General features: G+C 47.8%; 1 protein-coding gene across 2 annotated transcripts in view; it reads left to right on the top strand.

Moving 5' to 3' along the window:
* The first annotated feature begins 10586 nt into the window (after nt 1-10586).
* LOC116941888 (ADAMTS-like protein 1) overlaps nt 10587-20617 on the top strand; it is a 158453-nt gene continuing 148422 nt past the window's right edge. The window contains exons 1-2 of one of the 2 annotated variants that reach the window (XM_032953212.2): nt 10587-11069; nt 15687-15816. In XM_032953212.2, coding sequence (XP_032809103.2) covers nt 15733-15816 — 84 coding nt within the window. In that variant the 5' untranslated portion in view covers nt 10587-11069; nt 15687-15732. The remainder of the gene's footprint in view (nt 11070-15686; nt 15817-20617) is intronic. The other variant, XM_032953213.2, reaches the window with a different exon arrangement.

The raw sequence follows: 20617 nt of genomic DNA, 5'->3' as shown, positions 1-20617 counted from the left end.
GAAGGAGGGGGCGGGGGGCGAGGAATAACTTTTTTTCGTAAATTGACGTTTTATTATTTTGCCTTTATGAAATGTGCCTTTCAGCTGCACCTTCAGTGAAACATGCCAAATCATTGCGAATGCTTTTCCTTCCAATTTGACATTCCTCTAAACAATCCTCCATTATGTGTAGGCCCTCCTTCAACATGTAGAACCCCTTTTAAAAAAAATGTGCCCCTTCTTGTCGTATACATTCTTAAAATAAGTGAAATGTGTCCAACACAAGATTACAAATTCCTAGAACGGTCAGCTTTGGTGTAATCAATTCATGAGAGTTGGCTTGCCATTCCGTTAAAGATATCAGCGTATTAAAGCAAATTCATAACGGTTTTACAATGATCATTGGTACATTTCACTGGATAAAAACATTTCTTTGATGTTCTAAATGCATTTTTTTTTCATCTAAAGATTACTCGTATGGATTTGCAAAAAAAAACACTTATACCTGGTGTACTACACCGTCACTCATTGAATATTTAACAGTGCTCATACAGAGTACAGACTGGCCGCTGCCGGTGTAATGTGAAATGCTCATCGAATGTGGAATTCAACCCCCACCAACGGACACGAGCAATTTCCCCATTGCATGCATGCACGTTGAACTTCTTTCGCACCGTACGTAGCCGACCGTGCTAATCGGAGGTGCTCGTTTGGGCAGAGCAGGTTAGCCACTCACAAAAGTCCGTGCATTAAGCGATGAAAGAGGAATCAGCCAGCGAGATGTGACCGCGGGTGGTGTTTTTCGTCGAAGCGCTTCAGGTCTCAATTCGGTTTCGAACAAAAGGGACGGTGGTTGACGCCATTGGGGCACTTGTGTGTATGCAGCATACACATCACTGGGCCTTGGATCGTGCGGTCATCTGAAGCAGGCCCGGCGGGTGATGTGGTTGCGATTTGATGGAGAGGCAAAGGGCCTCTGTGTGCTTTAACCTTGCCGCTGGAGATTGCGTACACATTTAAGCGGCGGCACTAACACGGCCTTGTTAATGTCCTCTCAGTCGGTCTTGTTTCTCCGACTTTTGAGTTTTCAGACGAAAAGAAAACCTTCTCCAGAGGGATGGGAGTTTATAAAAGGGGTCTAAGAAACTAAAAGAGCGGATTCTGCCCAAGTCTCCGAGTGAGGCCACGCTTGCGGTAACCCAAGAGGCCCGAGCGAGCAGCTGTGTTACCCCAACGTGTTCCCGTCGAGTATTTCCCGAGAGCGGCGCGATCACCCTCGCGTCCAGGGCAGCGTTGTTTCCACTCCGAAGGCAAGCCCCATAGCCGTCACGGCCCCCACGGTTCGCACGGCATCGTCCTGCAAATGGGAAACTTGAAGGGTATCACGTGGGTGCAAGGCGAGTTATGCGCACCCGCTGTTTGTGTAACTTTTTCACCGCAGTTTAACTTTTTTTTTTCCATGACCCAGAACGCGATCATTTACCGTTTGGACGCTGGCGATGGCGTTGCATTGCGCGCTGCTAGGTGATGCACTTGCGAGTCCCTTCTATATATTTTCAGGATACATCGGAATGATAATAACGTTAATTTACATATCTTTGTCAATCCAATGACGGATGAAGACCCCTTCTCATGCCTTTGAGTTATGGTGGTAGGATTACTTGACCACGCTGATCAATGTGGGTCGGTGAAAGAGGACCGGTTCCGATATCACTCGCCACTGACGCTTGCCATGGCCGGGAATCAAACTTAGGGCATCTGGTGAATCGTGCAATGTGTGTGAACCACTGCGCCACTGATCCATTCCACCCACGAGGTTTCTTTAATTGAGGATAAATCAACCAAAATATTTATATGGGGTCTCAATAGATTATCTGCACTCCATACATTTAAAAAGTTCAACGCCATTATTGAGGTCACCAAAGCTGCAATTTGTGTGTTTGTCAATATCATGAATATTTTATGAAGGTTCGTATCGTACGTGGTAACGTATGCGTTCATACATGCGTCGTTACACATTTCAGTGGAGTTTATTGCGTTGCAAACTGTAATGATAAGCGTTGCACCATTATCGCTACATTTTATGCCAGGTGAGTTCAATTACTTCCAATTAGACTACATTTCTTTCCATGTACCGTAACATTTCAAAATTTCGCACAGATGTCGCCAAACTACCATTATCCATAATTTTACCACTTATGCCATGTTTTGAGTACTGTGCTTGAATTAGTTAAAAAAACAGCGTTTAATGTATTTGATATTAATCCGCACGCGTTAATGCATTGCTGGCAAAGTGGGTTTACTGCCGCCGTATTAACGTTAATTGAAAATATACGTAAGAGGCCGTCCATAAATGACGTCACGCGATTTTGGACGATTTTTGACCCCCTCCCCTCGTCATAAGTCACAAAAAGTGAGACCCCCCCCTCAAATATGACGTCACAAAGCTCTGCGCCCCCCCCAAATAAAACATGCTTCAAATCGCTTTAAACTATTGTCATTGTAGTGCATATTTAATGTGGCGCTGCACTCTGATGTTGTAGGAGAATTTTTTTCTTAATAAGTATATTTAATTAAGTAGAACGTGTTGTCTCTATTTATTTAAAGTTGCGCATTTTTATGTGACGTCACATTTCTCAAACCCCCCCACTCGTTACACATCGTCACAAATGTCTGACCCCCACCCAGGTGTGTGACGTCATTTATGGACGGCCCCTAACGGGCACATGCATTTTTATTTTCTTTCCCAAGGATGTTAATCTCCACATTGTTTCAGAAATCTGAAATGGATCTCAAAATAAATGTTAATTGAGATGTGTGTATAGTAGTTGTCTGCTGGTTATAAGCTATGGTCATACTGTTTACTGTGTTCGTTGTTCTAAATCATCCCATACAGATCGTGGACACCAGCCTTGAAGCAGACACACCCCACCAAAACATTTCCTTGAGCAAGTGACAGCCTCAGCGTGGAATAACGGATCCAAGGTGGGTTTATTTTGTTGCATACTTTGCCCGCTGATTCCTGTTTCCATGAGGCTTACTTAATAGACCTATTTTTTTCCCCCAGCCCCTCCAGGGAGGAAATGTCGACCATTTTTAAACTCGTGCAAATGGGCGTTGAGTGGCAGTTGCACACGGCCCAGCTGTAGGCAAGCGCCACACTGGGAAACAACGGGGGAAAAAGTGGCACAGTGACAATGTAAGGCTGACCTTCAAGACTATTGTGCAACTGTGGGATTGAGAAAGGTGGAGGAGGGGGGCGGGTGTGCCTTGGGTTTTCTAAAGTGGAGACCAAATGCGGAGCTTGTGTGGTGGCTTTTCATATGACTTGGGTCTCACGAGGTGTGAAATGCCCGGTACCTCCCGTGAAGCGTGCCTCTGGCACGTGACAGGACTTCTCCGCACTGCCGAGGGCAAGAAAAATCAGTCGGCGCGCTCCGTGTGGAATTGGGTTCCATGTACGCATACCATATATGGGCGTGTGGGTATGCACAGAGTGTTTGGTGGCTCGTATTTTTTCCCGTGACTTGCACAGTGATAATTGGGCGGCAGACGCTGCCGTGCCTGTGCTTGTAATTCAATGCCATCAATGGCTCCTCGACCGATTTGTGTTATATCTCAATGCAATGCTGTGGTGAAAACTGCCTGCCCTGTCAGTCTGCACAACAATGGGTCTCCCAATTAGCTGCAATTATTGCATGGTAATCTCAGAAGCAATGTACATATCTGGGAAAAAAATGTATAAAAATGGGTTCCTTTGGCAAGCAAGAACACCCATGGGCGTAGCTACTATATTGCAGGGATGGATTTTGGAAAAATAAAAGTATGGATTTTTTTAGGCCAAATTTCTATTTGTGTTTCATATTTTAAAATTTTAGGGGTTCTGTTTACTAAATTGTAATAATGATATAATTGTTGAAATGCAATACTGAAGTACTATGATAAATCATATGGGTCGTTTGGTCATCAAAGTCCTACCAACACTGTGTGTATTAGTAACAGTTGTGTGCCAATATGAAAATAGTTTTGTCCTTTATGACCATGATTTAGATTTACAATTAATATATCGCATTTTAAACTTGAACCGAAACAACAAATACTAATGAGGGAGTGTTTGATATCGGGCATCGGTGCTGATAAAACAGAAAAAAGGAACGGAATTAAAATATGCAGGCGCCCTTCAAACCTAATCTCGCCCTGGATGCATTGTTTCTCTAAAGGTCACATGCTGCTACTGAGGACCCAGCCAGAGGTCAGGAATGGCCGCACAGATCCTGTGTGGTTTCAAGATACAAGCAGTTGCCCGTGAAATCATCCTCTACATCTCAGCTCTCCACAACACCAACATTGCAAATTGGCAATTTTTTTCATCAGGGGCAATCAATTTTCCGAGGATATGCTTTGTTTAGACTCAAGTTTTTAAAGTTTGTACATTTTACGTCAGTTTATGGTCCCACCCACGTTGAGCACAGTTTTAGATATGTATATACAGTCCGACGTACGTCGGGAAACGCTGGAGTGGCCTGTGTGAAGAATGGAGGCCTACAGACATGTTTAAACAAAAATTACGGTAATAATGGTTTATTTACTTTCAAAAATGTTTTACTTTAATGCAAGCGATATTCCGCTCCATGCCATTTAGAGAAAACATGCAACCCCACGTATGAAAAGCTTTTGCCTCTAGTTGACGTAGTCAAATAAGCCTCCCCATGAGTTCCCGTTATGCCTTCAAAGATTGATGCTGGGAATGGCGGGCAGCCTCTTCTGAAGTTGAACGATACATCTTCTCAAGAGGGGCGGCTAAGGTTAGGCCTTTATCCATTTTCTCATTTTATGTTTGTGTAGCTAATTGAAGGTAAAGGAAAACATTTTTGGAGAACTTAATGTTACAAATTCTCTTTTTCAGACCGTCTGTTTGGCTTTGCTTTGACTCAATCGTGAGACGGCGCTTAGTGAAAGATGCCTTCTTCAGAGATGGGTTTTTCAATTGTTGCTCAATAACACTCATTTAAACTAGATAGTGCACTCTTGGCAAAAACAAAAAAACACATTTTACGCAATTGCCTATAAGCAGGATTCGATCAGTCATGGAAATTGCTACTCCACTGAATCATTTTGTATTAAGTGTCGAGACCAAAAACGAAGCTTGGTGTCACATTCCCTGTCAGGTGTGAGATACAATGTGCAGGAAAGCATGCAGAAATACCATTGTAAATTCTTCATTTTAATTACAGTATTTAATTTGTCAATCATTTTTATATGAGTTATGTTTTTATTCCTATCCGGAAAATAGATCACGGTCAAGCAGTTGTCACGACAAATCTGCTGATACAGTGAGGGAAAAAGTATTTGATCCCCTGCTGATTTTGTACGTTTGCCCACTGACAAAGAAATGATCAGTCTATAATTTTAATGGTAGGTTTATTTGAACAGTGAAAGACAGAATAACAACAACAAAATCCAGAAAAACGCATGTCAAAAATGTTACAAATTAATTGGCATTTTGATGAAGGAAATAAGTATTTGATCCCTCTGCAAAACATGACTTCGTACTTGGTGGCAAAACCCTTGTTGGCAATCACAGAGGTCAGACGTTTCTTGTATTTGGCCACCAGGTTTGCACACATCTCAGGAGGGATTTTGTCCCACTCCTCTTTGCAGATCTTCTCCAAGTCATTAAGGTTTCGAGCCTGACGTTTGGCAACTCGAACCTTCAGCTCCCTCCACATATTTCCTATGGGATTAAGTTCTGGAGACTGGCTAGGCCACTCCAGAACCTTAATGTGCTTCTTCTTGAGCCACTCCTTTGTTGCCTTGGCCATGTGTTTTGGGTCATTGTCATGCTGGAATATCCATCCACGACCCATTTTCAATGCCCTGGCTGAGGGAAGGAGGTTCTCACCCAAGATTTGACGGAACATGGCCCCGTCCATCGTCCCTTTGATGTGGTGAAGTTGTCCTGTCCCCTTAGCAGAAAAACACCCCTAAAGCATAATGTTTCCACCTCCATGTTTGACGGTGGGGATGGTGTTCTTGGGGTCATGGCAGCATTCCTCCTCCTCCAAACACGGCGAGTTGAATTGATGCCAAAGAGCTCCATTTTGGTCTCATCTGACCACAACAGTTTCACCCAGTTGTCCTCTGAATCATTCAGATGTTCATTGGCAAACTTCAGACGGGCATGTATATGTGCTTTCTTGAGCAGGGGGACCTTGCGGGCGCTGCAGGATTTCAGTCCTTCACGGCGTAGTGTGTTACCAATTGTTTTCTTGGTGACTATGGTCCCAGCTGCCTTGAGATCATTGACAAGATCCTCCCGTGTAGTTCTGGGCTGATTCCTCACCGTTCTCATGATCATTGCAAGTCCACGAGGTGAGATCTTGCATGGAGCCCCAGGCCGAGGGAGATTGACAGTTCTTTGTGTTTCTTCCATTTGCGAATAATCGCACCAACAGTTGTCACCTTCTCACCAAGCTGCTTGGCAATGGTCTTGTAGTCCATCAGCCTTGTGTAGGTCTACAATCTTGTCCCTGACATCCTTGGAGAACTCTTTGGTCTTGGCCATGGTGGAGAGTTTGTAATCTGATTGATTGCTTCTGTGGACAGGTGTCTTTTATACAGGTAACCAGCTGAGATTAGGAGCACTCCCTTTAAGAGTGTGCTCCTAATCTCAGTTCGTTACCTGTATAAAAGACACCTGGGAGCCAGAAATCTTTCTGATTGAGAGGGGGTCAAATACTTATTTCCCTCGTTAAAATGAAAATCAATTTATAACATTTTTGACATGCGTTTTTCTGGATTTTCTTGTTGTTATTCTGTCTCTCACTGTTCAAATAAACCTACCATTAAAATTATTGACTGATCATTTATTTGTCAGTGGGCAAACGTAAAAAATCAGCAGGGGATCAAATACTTTTTTCCCTCACTGTACCTCTGCACCTCGCCGTCACAACTTTCTTCTGCTGGATCCCATCGTTGTTGTAACGTCAACACCCCATCTCCAAGATCTGCTCTCACAGCTTCCAACCATCTGGCCTTAGATCTTTCCCTTGGTTACGGACCTCCATGGCTACTGCGATTAATGTCTCTGTAACCTGCCCTCCACCGTCCTTTGTGCACGTCTCATCCATCACAATCTCCTCTTCCTGATTACATCACAGACTTTCCATATTGTACTAAGCTGTTTACCCTATCGTTCCTTGAAATCCCTAACATCCTCTCCATGTGTCTGTTCCAATGATCATATACTTATTTTGCAGTTGCTTTGTGATGACCAGCTTTCTGATCTGCATAGTAAAAACAGGCCTTACTCCTGCCCCAAAAAAGATAACCCTTTTCAATTATTGTTTTATCTGGTTAATAAGAAACTTCACTTGTCCATTAGTGAGTCAGTCTGTCAATCACAGCGACCACTTGAGTGGTTGTCATCGTGCACGGTTTGTTCTAACCAAAATGAAGCGTACACCTGTTGTGCTATGTATGTACCTAGGTGTAACCTAGGTACATAAACACACCCAGAAATGCTCAACATCCGAATTCAATGAGGTTTTAAGGCTAACGAGGCATCAGATCACTCATGCAGTGCATTTCTTTCTACCATAGTTTAAAAAAGAGTCAACCCATCCGTAGTACGAGCTGGCATGAATTATCTGTACAGCATCATAGCAAGCCAGGTAGTATTGAAATGTTTCCATATCTGGATTGATGTTGTGGGTAAAGTGCTCCACTCATAATGAGGTTACTGGTTCAAATTCACGTTGGAGCTTGACTTAAGCAATTGGTGGGGTATTAACGAAATAAGTAACAGCTTATATTCTTGGTTCTTTCGGTAAAGTCACGTAGAAGAGAAACAATAAAATAATAAAAATATAAAACAATAAATTTTTATTATTATTTTATTGTTTCCCTTCTACGTGACTTTACCGAAAGAACCAAGAATAACTAACAGCTTGTTTGATGCCAACGGTGGTTGTTCGATAGAACACAGCAAGGGCTTTCCTGGGAAAACACCCGGTAAATATAAATACATCAAATCGGGAATTCTGGAATATTGCGTCTTTCGCGGTGCAGTGTGGCACTGCACAGCATCTCTCGCAGGGGGAGCCAGTATTCCACAGTTGTAAACGAATTACATTTTTTTTTTTAAACACGGGAATCCTGGCATGTTTCCCAACGGAGTGGCACTGCACCACATCTCCGGTAGGGGGCGCCAGTATCCCGCAGTTGTTGCGGGAGTGTGGAGGAGGATGATGATGGTTCGTTGCCCCTCCTCCGGTGTTCCACAAACAGTGTTCGCAAGGCGCTTAGAAGTTAACCACCCCTCTGGCTTTACGCGCTTCGTGCAGCAGCCCTGCGAGACAAAACAACGAGACGTTCGCATTTTTACAGCCCACGTGTATATATAGAGTCGCTAATGGCTGGACGGGCGCGGATGAAAAACAGACTTTCTTAAACAAAGCTGCGAATTGATGGCCCCATCTCGATGGGTGTACGGACTACCCTTTTTTTTCTCCTCCACGATTTCTTTCAGCTGAGTTTGAACCGAGAAGACGAGGAGGCTGCACAATAGCTGCGGTGTTGCGGCGTGTACTGCTGTGGGTGGATGCATAACAATATGAATTGTCTCTGAGAGTCCTCCGCTGTGCGCGAGTGTCCCCCACTCCGTGCTGTAGGTCGTGCGGGGTTGCTTGACCATACTTTACCACGCTGGTCAATGGAGAGAGGGGCGCGGGGAGGGTTGATTAGTAAGACCGGTTAAAAACATCACTTGTCTCTGTTGTGAGCCTTGGTCGAGACTCGAACCTGGGGCAGTCCCACTCACTCACCACTGCGCCGTGTGTGCGTGCGTAGTATATGGTGTCCCTTAAAATACCACGCGTGCCGCCCTAATGGCAGTTCGCGTGTGAACCCGGGGTCAAGTTCACTCTGTGTCTCAATGCGTAGCGTGTGAGGGCGTGATGCTGCGTCTCAGCATGCATGCACGGCGCTAGTCGCTTCACGTAAACGTGGGTGAAAGATACAGTGTCACAATATCAACGTGAAACTGGCCTTTAATATTTTCCAGAATGTGAAGTTTGCTGAATTATACTGCACCCACCTCGGCAATTAAATGTCACAACAAAGGACTGTCCTCCTAACATCCCCCCGCTCTGCACTCTATGCCTGCACTCCACATGATTTACTTCTCACGTATGTATTCGCTGTGTTTATCCTTTACGCGATAATTTCGTCGGTTTTATTGGGGGACCTACGGTTCGAATTACAATAAATGCTACGACCGTCGTCGCCTTTTTGTTACTAAGCACCTTGCTTTGAACACATGTTGGCTTGCCACGCGACGATTGTGGCCAGTTAGAATGGGAGTACACTGACGCACACACCAATAACTCTTTGCCAATAGCGTCACGGACTCCGAAAACGCAAGCACGCGTTCTCGAACAAGCAGCCCTTTGAACCGAGGCTGGGACTCGAACTCGTGCATTTGGGTTCTCGGAAGAGAAGGCGTTGCCCTCTGATCTGACTCTACGGTACGTTCAAATGGCAAACGGTTGCAAAGAAAGGATAACCCCGTGAAAATGCACAGGCATGGTTTAAAAACAACTATTCGTAATTTCCAGCCACAGATCAGAGTTGTGAACTCTGCAATGTGAAACAACTGCTGCTGGTCCCGTGTCCGCAATAGCACCCTTTGCCAGGGAGGAGGGGGGGAATATATACGTACGAAAAAGAGGTCGCAGATTATTATCAGTTTGGTAGTGTCAGATATAAAATGTAGAATAAGAAAAAAAACACAGACATGGTGAAGAGCGTTAACAATGACACCGCTTGACGCACTCCAAAGCAGCAGGCTATGTGTGCAATGAGCAACTTGCGAAGGGACGGAAATGTATACAGTGCAAACCTCAGCATTGTCATCTTTGTGAACGCAAAACACGTTATGTAGTGAGCTGACGTTTTGGATGTTGGGCGTTATTCATTTGATCTCTGTTTACAATGTAATTCTACCCGGCTGCTACCGGATTTATGAAAGTATAAAGTGGAACAGATACCGTGGAATACATGAACAATGTATGAATTAATGTCCTTTACCTGAGTTGGCCCTTTGGCCGAAGGATGGGTATCGAACCTATCCGTTACAACGTTCGAGGGGGGAGGCCTCCACCGTGATCACTGAGTGACAATGATTTTTTTTCTTTCTCCCGAAACCCCATGCACATTTAGATCGCTTTGCCAATTCCTAAGTCTTTTTGCGCACACAGGGAATTACGTGAGGCGTAGTCGCAAAAAAAAACCTCAATCCGACAACTTTATTCGTGAAGGACGAAACCCACCGGGAAATTGAAAAGTAAGAGGAGAGAGAAACAACAACAAAAACAAGCAGAGAGGTAGTCTGGCTGCACGAGAAAGAGAGAGGAAAAAACACCCAAACGTTCAAATATAAACACAAATGAGAGACAATGTTAAAGAAAGAGAGGATGGGGTGTAATGGAGGAGTGGGGGGAGAGTATTACACCCCCGCCTTCCTCCCCGGTTCGCTACCCAACACCAGGACCCCCCCCCCCCCCCAATGTCCCCTCCCCTACACACACACACATATATATTTCACTTTCCTTTCCGGCTGATGAGAGTTCGTTGCGTGCCGCGCGCGGGTGGAACTCAGCACACGCGCGCACGCAACGCCGCTGTTTTGTGGCTTAAAAGCCGGCAGCGCGCGCACACACTCACACACACTCACACACACACACGTGCGCCTGTGTGTGTGTGTACTTTCTCCAGTCTATAGACACACACTCAACCGTGCCGCGTGCACACAGAGACGCACGCGCGCACACGCGGAGCGCCCTCTTGCTGTGCTCGCAGGGCGCGTGTGCGTCGTGTGTGTGTGTGGGGGGGTGGTGGTTGAGTTAGGGGGGGTGGGCGGTTTATTGTTGCTATTGCGGTTGGGTACCGAGGCTGCTGTTACCTTGCCCGATCATCTCATCACCTTGCCTGGAGGCTGGATGCAGTTTGTACCGCCGCACCGAAGAGGTCTCCTCTTTTCCAGCGCTTGAGTGACAGTTTGATTACTGCCTGCGCTGTCTGGGTTATCGGTGAGTAAAACTTTTATCTCATATAATGAATTGATTTGATGATGATGATTATTATTATTGAAACTGAAGTCAATGATCCTCAGCTTGGTTTTGCTATCTTAGTAAAAGACAAATGTTTGCTTTAAGATTGAACGAGCAATGCAGAGCGATGGCACGCTGGTTGGCACACTTGCACTAACCCGGAGGGCTGAGTTCGAGTCCCGTTCACGGATAGCATCAGTGGTAGGTCCTTTCCACTATATTCTGGGCACCCCCTCCGTGCATCCCCCCCCCCCCGCCCAACCGGCAGTGACCAACGTGGTGAAGTATGGTCAAAAGAAAGAGCCCCGTTTACCAATAACGGAGCGGGGCAGGCCTTCATCCAGCAGTAGACTTAACAAAAGCGCTGCCAAATATCGCTAACGGCAGCGGCAACGCAAACGCGCTCCGAGCGTCTGAAAACGTTTAGTTATAAAAAGGCTATAGAGTCAATAAAGATATATTCGTAAATGCCAAGGCAAAATACAAAGCTTCCACTGTGCCGCTGCTGCGCGTCGCAATAGCGGGAGCGTGTCCGCTTGCAAGGCTACACGGTGGCAACAATCGCTGCCGTTCGTATCGTGATAAGTGAACTCCGGAGGGCTTATCCTGTGTGACATGCACGCCCGTTCCGTCCGCCCCCCCCCCCTCTCTCTCAAAAAAAAGTGCCGTTTACCGTAAGGTTAACCAAGAGCGCAAGCAGCAAGCATACCGCAGAAAAAAAGCCATTCAATATATACTTAACTCAATTACGTGGGGGTTAGAACTTTAAGGCTTGTGCGTGTCCATGTGTTTTGAATTTTGAGCGAGCGCCTATGAAATGGCATGCGCCAGCTTATGAGCAGAGAGACACACACGCAGCAGCAGCAGCGGAATTACCAGTGTGTCGGATTCTTTTTTTTCCAAGAGTTAGGGCTATTACATTATAATTTTAACAACAGTTTACAAGCGTTCGTTAATTCGCAGCTGAGTGAATAAATTCCCCCATACTGTGTCGGTCGTCGGGGGTTGCTTGACCATACTTCATCACGTTGGTCAGTTTGCGGGTTTAAGGGGGCAGACCAGGACCGGTTAAGCTCTTTGAGACGACGTCAACGTGCCTGTTATACGAAGTTACAATGTCCTCGTATTTTGTTAAATTAAAGAAGAAGACATCTGAATGATCCAGGCCAGTGTTGGAAAGCACTCATCTCAGTCGGCGGCTTTGATCCGGTGGTGGAAATCCCCCATTCACGTGACGAGAGCTTAGTAACTCCATACAAAACAATTACCACGTAGTGGCACAGCGGTACTTGTGCTGCATGGGGACGTTATCGACAAACCCGAGGGGTGCGATCAGGAAATTCCTCTTTTCAACCAATCCGACCTCGACCCATCCTCCCTCCGTTAAAATCGGCGGTGGCTTCAATTATCAACCCGTCCGTAAATCGGCGCGCGCACTCAACTCGCTGCAGCCGCCACCCTGCCAGGTCGCGAGAGATGCGCCGCTATTAACGCGTCGCTCTAATTACAGAGCTCATTGGAGCGCCGTGGTTGTGCGACTCCACAAACCCTCTGCAACTCCCACGCCCCGTGCACACCAAGCGCTTGCAGATGTGCGGTGTGCCCGCTGCGGGCTGCCGCCGCTGCTGCGTTTTGGAGTGGCTCCTCCTACGAGAATTGACACTCGGAGAGCTCCGCTGCAAGTCCGCGTTGCCCCGTGTCTCGGCTGTCATGTGCCGTGCGCCTCGCGTGTGAGAGATGTGGTCCCCTCGAGGCGCTCGAGAAATCTGCGGCAGCCTTCCGAGAGAGCGAGAGAAAGGCTTGCGCTGCGAGAGACCGCCAAGGCAAACTGCACGCCCTGCGTAACTTGCATCGGGGTCATGGTATCGGGAGTGATGCCGTGATGCAAGTGATGCCGTGCTGCAGCACGGATGGTGTAATGATACGTGTTATGTAATGTGCAACGAACTATTGTGATCCTTAGATAGCCGATGATAGCCGTTCTCGTTCGCTGTCAAAACTTCACGAAGCGCATTTTAAACATGACCGTTTGACAATATTTCAACGGTAACGGCGACACGCTTTATCGGTGTGATTCACCACGAGCCGTGACAACCTCAACGCACTTGGCGACGCTGCCGTCCAAGTTGTTGAACCCACTCGACGTCGCCAGCAACCTGACCGCTCCACGTGGGGACTCCCGCCGATTTCGAAGCCATCCGTCAGATCCCAACGCGACCGATATAGCCCAGGCTGCGACGCCGAGTCGGGTTCACCTCCATCATCGGGTCAATTATACAGTCCTCGGTGTACGCCGAGCATTCTGTACTCGTGCTCTCACTCCGTGCCCCCCCCCCCCTCCCACCAGCACAGCCTCCCCCCCGTGCTTCTGCGATCGTATTCCAGAGCCCAATTGCGTGCGTGAGCCGCTATGAATCAATTGGCCACCCACTTACCCCTGCCGCCCAACCACGTGCTTCTTCGATGCCGGACCTATCTCGACCGCTAAGTGGGATTGTGCGCAACGCACACGCACGTTAGCATGTTAGAGCCGTCGTATTTGCCTGTGTACGTTGGACTTCCTTCGCGCCGTACGTTGCCGACCGCGCTCATCGGAGGTGCGCGGTGGAAGGACAGCAAACTGAAAACACACCCAAGAAATAAGTTCTAAGGAAATTACTTTTCAGTCTAAGAGTGCAGCCTACCCCGATTAAAGTACGGCACCTTGATTCACACATTACCCATAACTTAGTTGTACGTGCAAAGTTGTACGCAAGTTGTACGCAACTTAGTGTTGTCTAAAGCCCACCCATGCCGTAAAGTTGCTTGTGCGTGTTGCATGCACAGCCCGTGTTGTCAATCAACTGCATTGCTAACCATGTCGAGACATTTGGCCATACTTCACCACGCTGTTCAGTGTGGTTTCGATTTGGTGGCGATGGGGGGGGGGGGTGTAGAACGATGTGTATTTGCTGCACTGCGCACTACCACCCCCACACTGCACCTACGTCCCGTGCAAAGTAATCGCCTGATCCAAGCACTATCGAGGCACAGCGCCTGCTGAGCTTTAAGACATCTGACGAGATCGGGCGCAATCCGGGCGATTTGTGCTTGAGCGCAGTCAGTTTATAAGGCTGTTACGTACGAATTGTCAAAGCCTGCTAATGCCACGTGTTGCCGATGCGACGGGCGTCTGGAGAGCAATACGCCTCGCTTCGCAGGCAGGAGGGATGGCAGAGTGGGGACTGCGTTTTGACTACCATCACCAGTTGCGCGCTTCTTCATTCGTCAACACTAATCCCAGAGACATGCCGGGGAGGGGGGAGGGGAGGGGTTCATGAGGGCACATTTAATGGCTCGCGAGAGGACATAGCTTCTATGGGGAGTCAACCAGCCCTCCCCGTGTAGCCTTGCCCGTGTCACCTGGGGTTAATGTGAAATGAGGAAACACAAGTACGCTCTAAGAGACTGTTTTTTTACTTGCAGGGTCAGGTACACGGTTGTATGCATTGAGTGCATCCGTTACTGGTAGATCACTTATGATGCAATCGCATCACGCAAGGGATGTGCCAATTGTGTCTCATAGAGTTGTTCCTATATATGGTACTGACTGCAATCATGAAGTCTGTGTAAAGTAGGTTACACCGGTCCATCTTGCACCTGTACAAGATCTGATTTCGTTCCCTCATCTGCACAGTGGACCGATCAAGACTGCATCATGATGACAGTAGGTTTAGGGGAGTAGTGGTGTACTTATTTATTTGTGCACTGTGCGCCACAGAATTTGGCCGTCTCAGTAAAATTCCTGGCCACGGATAATACCTGTGGTGAGTGATGTCTAAGTCGCTCCTGGACCCCATCCATTCACCAACCCTCACTAACCAACGTGGTGAAGCATGGTCATCCGGCCCCCCACCACTGACTTTGCGTGGTGATGCCTTCATCCAGGATATAATGCCAGATTAGCTATTGTTCACATTTTAGTGTGGTTCAGTGGTATGGAGATTCAGCCTCAGGTCTCGCTACACACGTTCCAGCCATGCATGGCATCCAGTCAACAGGTTTTGGGCATACTCCAGCACTCTGGAGGTGGGGTTGATGGATCATTCAGGGATCTTCACGTGCGTCAGACACTCGTGTGTAGGGCTCATATAGTGCCCAGTAGATGGCAGTACAGCAGGTAGGCAGCTGATCTCTCAATGCAGATTTGTTAGGTTACCTCCAGACATGTCGCATTGGGTTTCTTTGGGTGCATGGGATTTTCTCCCACTTGCATAAGATGCCTATCGAACGATTGGCCAATCTTCCCATCCAGGACTCTCCTGAAGAAGAGTGCTGATACCCGCTGATTGAATCAATCAATTATATATATACATATATACACACGCGTGCACGACTCTGCTTACCATAATTATTAAAACTACCAGCTGACCGAGAGACAACCGCCTGCGTCCAGCGTAGGTGAGGTCGCCGACGAGCTCGAACGGTTTTGTTGTTGCTGTTGTTGCTGCTGTTGTTGTTATCTCTCCCCCTCGTGGCGCGCAGCCTCCCCTGGCCCGGGTGCCAGCCGCAAACGAGGCGCTGCTATTTAATTATCGGTGGACGTGCTGTCCACAGAGCGAGGTGCACCACCGCCCCCTCCGAGCGCGTGCTCGGGACTGGAATGGCTGCCCCTGTGCGGACGACATCGGCCCCGCAGCTCCGCTGCCTACCCTGGCTGGCGCTCCTCTGCCTGGCTCCGCTGCAGGTGACACACGCCGACCCCACCCCCCACTCTCACCGCCCGCAAGCTTGTTCACTCCCCCCGCCCTGCACCCCATCCACCCAACCACAACCACCACCTTCTCCCCACACTTCGTTTTCGCTTCGAGCAGCCAGTGGTGCACTCGTCACCCTGGCTGGAGACAGATGACTCTGGCTGGAGACAAGTGACTCTGGCTGGAGACAGGTGACTCTGGCTGGAGACAGATGACTCTGGCTGGAGACAGATGACTCTGGCTGGAGACAGATGACTCTGCCTGGAGACAGATGACTCTGGCTGGAGACAAGTGACTCTGGCTGGAGACAGATGACTCTGGCTGGAGACAGATGACTCTGGCTGGAGACAGATGACTCTGCCTGGAGACAGATGACTCTGGCTGGAGACAAGTGACTCTGGCTGGAGACAGATGACTCTGGCTGGAGACAGATGACTCTGGCTGGAGACAGATGACTCTGGCTGGAGACAGATGACTCTGGCTGGAGACAGATGACTCTGCCTGGAGACAGATGACTCTGGCTGGAGACAAGTGACTCTGGCTGGAGACAGATGACTCTGGCTGGAGACAGATGACTCTGGCTGGAGACAGATGACTCTGGCTGGAGACAGATGACTCTGGCTGGAGACAAGTGACTCTGGCTGGAGACAAGTGACTCTGGCTGGAGACAGGTGACTCTGGCTGGAGACAGATGACTCTGGCTGGAGACAGATGACTCTGGCTGGAGACATATGACTCTGGCTGGAGACAGATGACTCTGGCTGGAGACAGATGACTCTGCCTGGAGACAGATGACTCTGGCTGGAGACAAGTGACTCTGGCTGGAGACAGATGACTCTGGCTGGAGACAGATGACTCTGGCTGGAGACAGATGACTCTGCCTGGAGACAGATGACTCTGGCTGGAGACAAGTGACTCTGGCTGGAGACAGATGACTCTGGCTGGAGACAGATGACTCTGGCTGGAGACAGATGACTCTGGCTGGAGACAGATGACTCTGGCTGGAGACAGATGACTCTGCCTGGAGACAGATGACTCTGGCTGGAGACAAGTGACTCTGGCTGGAGACAGATGACTCTGGCTGGAGACAGATGACTCTGGCTGGAGACAGATGACTCTGGCTGGAGACAGATGACTCTGGCTGGAGACAGATGACTCTGGCTGGAGACAAGTGACTCTGGCTGGAGACAAGTGACTCTGGCTGGAGACAGGTGACTCTGGCTGGAGACAGATGACACTGCCTGGAGACAGATGACTCTGGCTGGAGACAGATGACTCTGGCTGGAGACAAGTGACTCTGGCTAGAGACAGATGACTCTGCCTGGAGACAAGTGACTCTGGCTGGAAACAGATGACTCTGGCTGGAGACTAGTGACTCTGGCTAGAGACAGATGACTCTAGCTGGAGACAGATGACTCTGGCTGGAGACAGATGACTCTGGCTGGAGACAGATGACTCTGGCTGGAGACAGATGACTCTGGCTAGAGACAGATGACTCTGGCTGGAGACAGATGACTCTGGCTGGAGACAAGTGACTCTGGCTGGAGACTAGTGACTCTGGCTGGAGACAAGTGACTCTGCCTGGAGACAAGTGACTCTGGCTAGAGACAGATGACTCTGGCTGGAGACAAGTGACTCTGGCTGGAGACAGATGACTCTGCCTGGAGACAGATGACTCTGGCTGGAGACAGATGACTCTGGCTGGAGACAGATGTCTCTAGCTGGAGACAGATGACTCTGGCTGGAGACAGATGACTCTGGCTGGAGACAAGTGACTCTGGCTGGAGACAGATGACTCTGGCTGGAGACAAGTGACTCTGGCTGGAGACAGATTACTCTGGCTGGAGACAGGTGACCCTGGCTAGAGACAGATGCTCGCGTAGTGCGTGTGGATTAATTTAGAAATCCGTTCAGGAGCGCATTGCGGTGTTTTTTTTAATTGCAATGCAACGACAGTGGAGGCTGCCAAACAGCAAACGCATTTTGTGAAACGTTAAAATTAAGCACTGCGTTGACAGTGGTATAAAGCACACACGCTGGAACAAATTCCAACCACCTTTGTCATGAGCACTGCCTTATAACAGATAAACATCGTTTAAGTAGCCTGCCGTTTAAAGCATTCGCCTGCTCTGAAGAGAGTCAGGCCGTAGCCTTCTCGTTGTGTAGAAGTTCCATCGCCTGATGCATTTACCTTCCGTGCATGTGAAGTTACAAGGGCAGTGGTAATAATGAAGGTGCTTAGATTTTGTTTTTTTTTGTTTCCATCGAGAGAAGTCCAAAACTTGTGCAATGCGCCCTCCACCCCCCACCGCCTGCACCCAGTCACACGATGCACGCACGTGGCATTGTAAATCTGATCGACGCCAGACATAGAGAGAGGAGAGATCGCTTCTCGCCTCTCTCTCGCTCTCTCTCTCTCTGCCTCGTGTTAGGTGCGCTTTTTGCTCCGTTGCCAAGGGACATTCCTCCCGTTGGCAAAATGCAATTGTGCTTCTTGTGATTTGTATTTTTTCGTCGCAACTTTCTGTCACGCTGGGTCAGACCCCGTTCGGTTTGCCACAGTGCAGCGTATCCCGTCTCATTCCGTGTCACGGTAAGCAGGCAAGCGTGATTAATGTTCCCTCTTCGTTCGTTTTTTTTTCTCTCCCTCTCTCTCTCCGCATAGAATTTCTGCTCACAAAATTTGCACAATTGCCGTGCGTTGCCGTTGGTTTCCAGAAAACAACCGCTTTCAAACTCCGAGTGCTATGTTTAAAATCTTCACAGCTGACCATCTATAAACACATATGCTGGAAGGAATCGACATGTATACTTCACCTCCTGGTTAAATAAATGATACCGCTGATGGTACTACTTTATTTATTTAGATAAGGACAATTCTGATGGCGGTGCGACTATGAAGTGGACAAATATTGCTCCACATGCACTACACACACAGACACCTTCACAACCTACTGCTCTTGTCACAAGATCTTTGCCAAGATATATTGCTACACTTTGGCTCATGCCATATACAGTTGGCTTTACAATTTATGGCTACATATTTTTTTCTTCAGTTTTTATTTTTCCACACTGCACTTTCCATTGTAACCCTCCACCCCCTCCTCTTTGCACAGGACATGAAGAAATTATATTGCTTTACAAAACACTGAATTTTAAAAAAAGTATTTCTAGATCTTGGCATCAGCATACCAACTGTGCATCACAGCAGTGGATAAATTTAGGTGATTAGGCGTATGTATTTATTTAAGCAGTAATTTCTTCTTCGTATTTTTTACTTGGAGTGTTTTCTTACTTGAATTGGATTATCTCAGCCATCCTGGATCATGAACTCACGTTGGCAAGATTCTGGCTTCCTTAATTTGAGAAGAGACTGGGGGGGAGGGGGAGGGATAATTTGCTGCCTGGATGTGTTGATAGAATTGTATTTTTGGGGGGTATTTTTGCACATCATCTTCATATACTTCCATGTTATCCCTTCACCCCGGTTTCAAACCGTGCAATTTTACGCGCGATATGTTTCATAGTCTGTGCCACAGTACAAGAAGACTTGGCAGATTCGCTCAATTCACATTTCTGTGCATTTTTGTTGTTGTTGCTAAATCCTTTTAACCCATGACACTGGGGGTGGCTGGGGGAGAAGGAAATTGTGTACTCCTTTCTTCCCCATTCTCGAACCCTCCCAAACTGAATCCATCAGTCATGACTGCCTTATCCATGATTGCGACAATTTACAGGGTGGGGGAGGGGGGGGGAACGTTATCCTACAGGGGAAATAATAATTAGAACAAACAGACATGGAATGCACGTAATCGGTACAGCAGGCAACGTTGCATTCAGTGCCCGAGATGCCAAAATCTATGAATTCCACGACTGATTTAAGTGCTGCAAAGAATTATACGCGCAATCTACACGGCAGTTGTGCACCGAGCACAAGCTCGTAGCTTTTCAACAGCTTGATTGCTATCATTTTTAAAAAATACGTTTTAACGTTCGTTCATGGAACATTTCAGCTTTTCCGCTGACACGTCTTCTTCATGCAGATAGCTGATTAATGTGTATGCAATACGGACACGTGTGCGTGCATTATTTAAATTTGACATGTAGAATTTCCACACTTCAGAAGCCGTTTTCCATATCCAAAATAACGACCCGGTTCTCAAAACCTCTGAAACAATGGCCACAGAGGAAGGTATACATCCAGGAATTCTGCCACGAATGTTTTTTCTAGGAAATGCCGCGATTTAATTGCTTTCCTTCCAAGATGTACATGGCAATGTATTTTTACAATGAGGCAAAGAACAATACGAGGTTATTACCTTCAACAAACACGCCCCGCCTTTGATTCCCTGACATGCTCTCGCGTTTCCGAGAGCCAAGCCGTGTGCTGCGTACCTGAGTTTGAGAGAAAAAAAATGTGCTTCCTTGTGCCCGCGTCTGGTTTTTGTGCAACTGCGGTGCGCGGTTCCGATTTGATTCCGCTGGGAGCAGCTGTCACGTGCGCGTGCTGTTCGTACTCACTCGTGTGGGCAGGGGTGGTTGGGTGGGGTGACAGACGATACATCGCAGCGCGCTTGATAGTTGCTGCTTAAGTCTGCTCGGCTTGCTAAGGGAGCCCGATAGACGTTGGCGACACATGCAGACTTACTGCTGCGCTTTTCAACCGGCGGAACATTTTTTTTTGGTTGAGGGTGGTGCATGATGATGATGCTGTTTCACCGCTCGCTCCGAGCGCGACGCCCGTTCCTTGTTGAGTGTCATCGCCGTCTCGTTAATCTTTTTTTCGATAGG

This window comes from Petromyzon marinus, chromosome 13, assembly GCF_048934315.1.
Source record: "Petromyzon marinus isolate PM22_M1 ecotype Great Lakes invasive population chromosome 13, UKy_Petmar_22M1.pri1.0, whole genome shotgun sequence".
NCBI lineage: Eukaryota > Metazoa > Chordata > Hyperoartia > Petromyzontiformes > Petromyzontidae > Petromyzon > Petromyzon marinus.
Note: the sequence above shows the minus strand (reverse complement) of the source record. Positions and strands in the feature narration are given on the sequence as shown.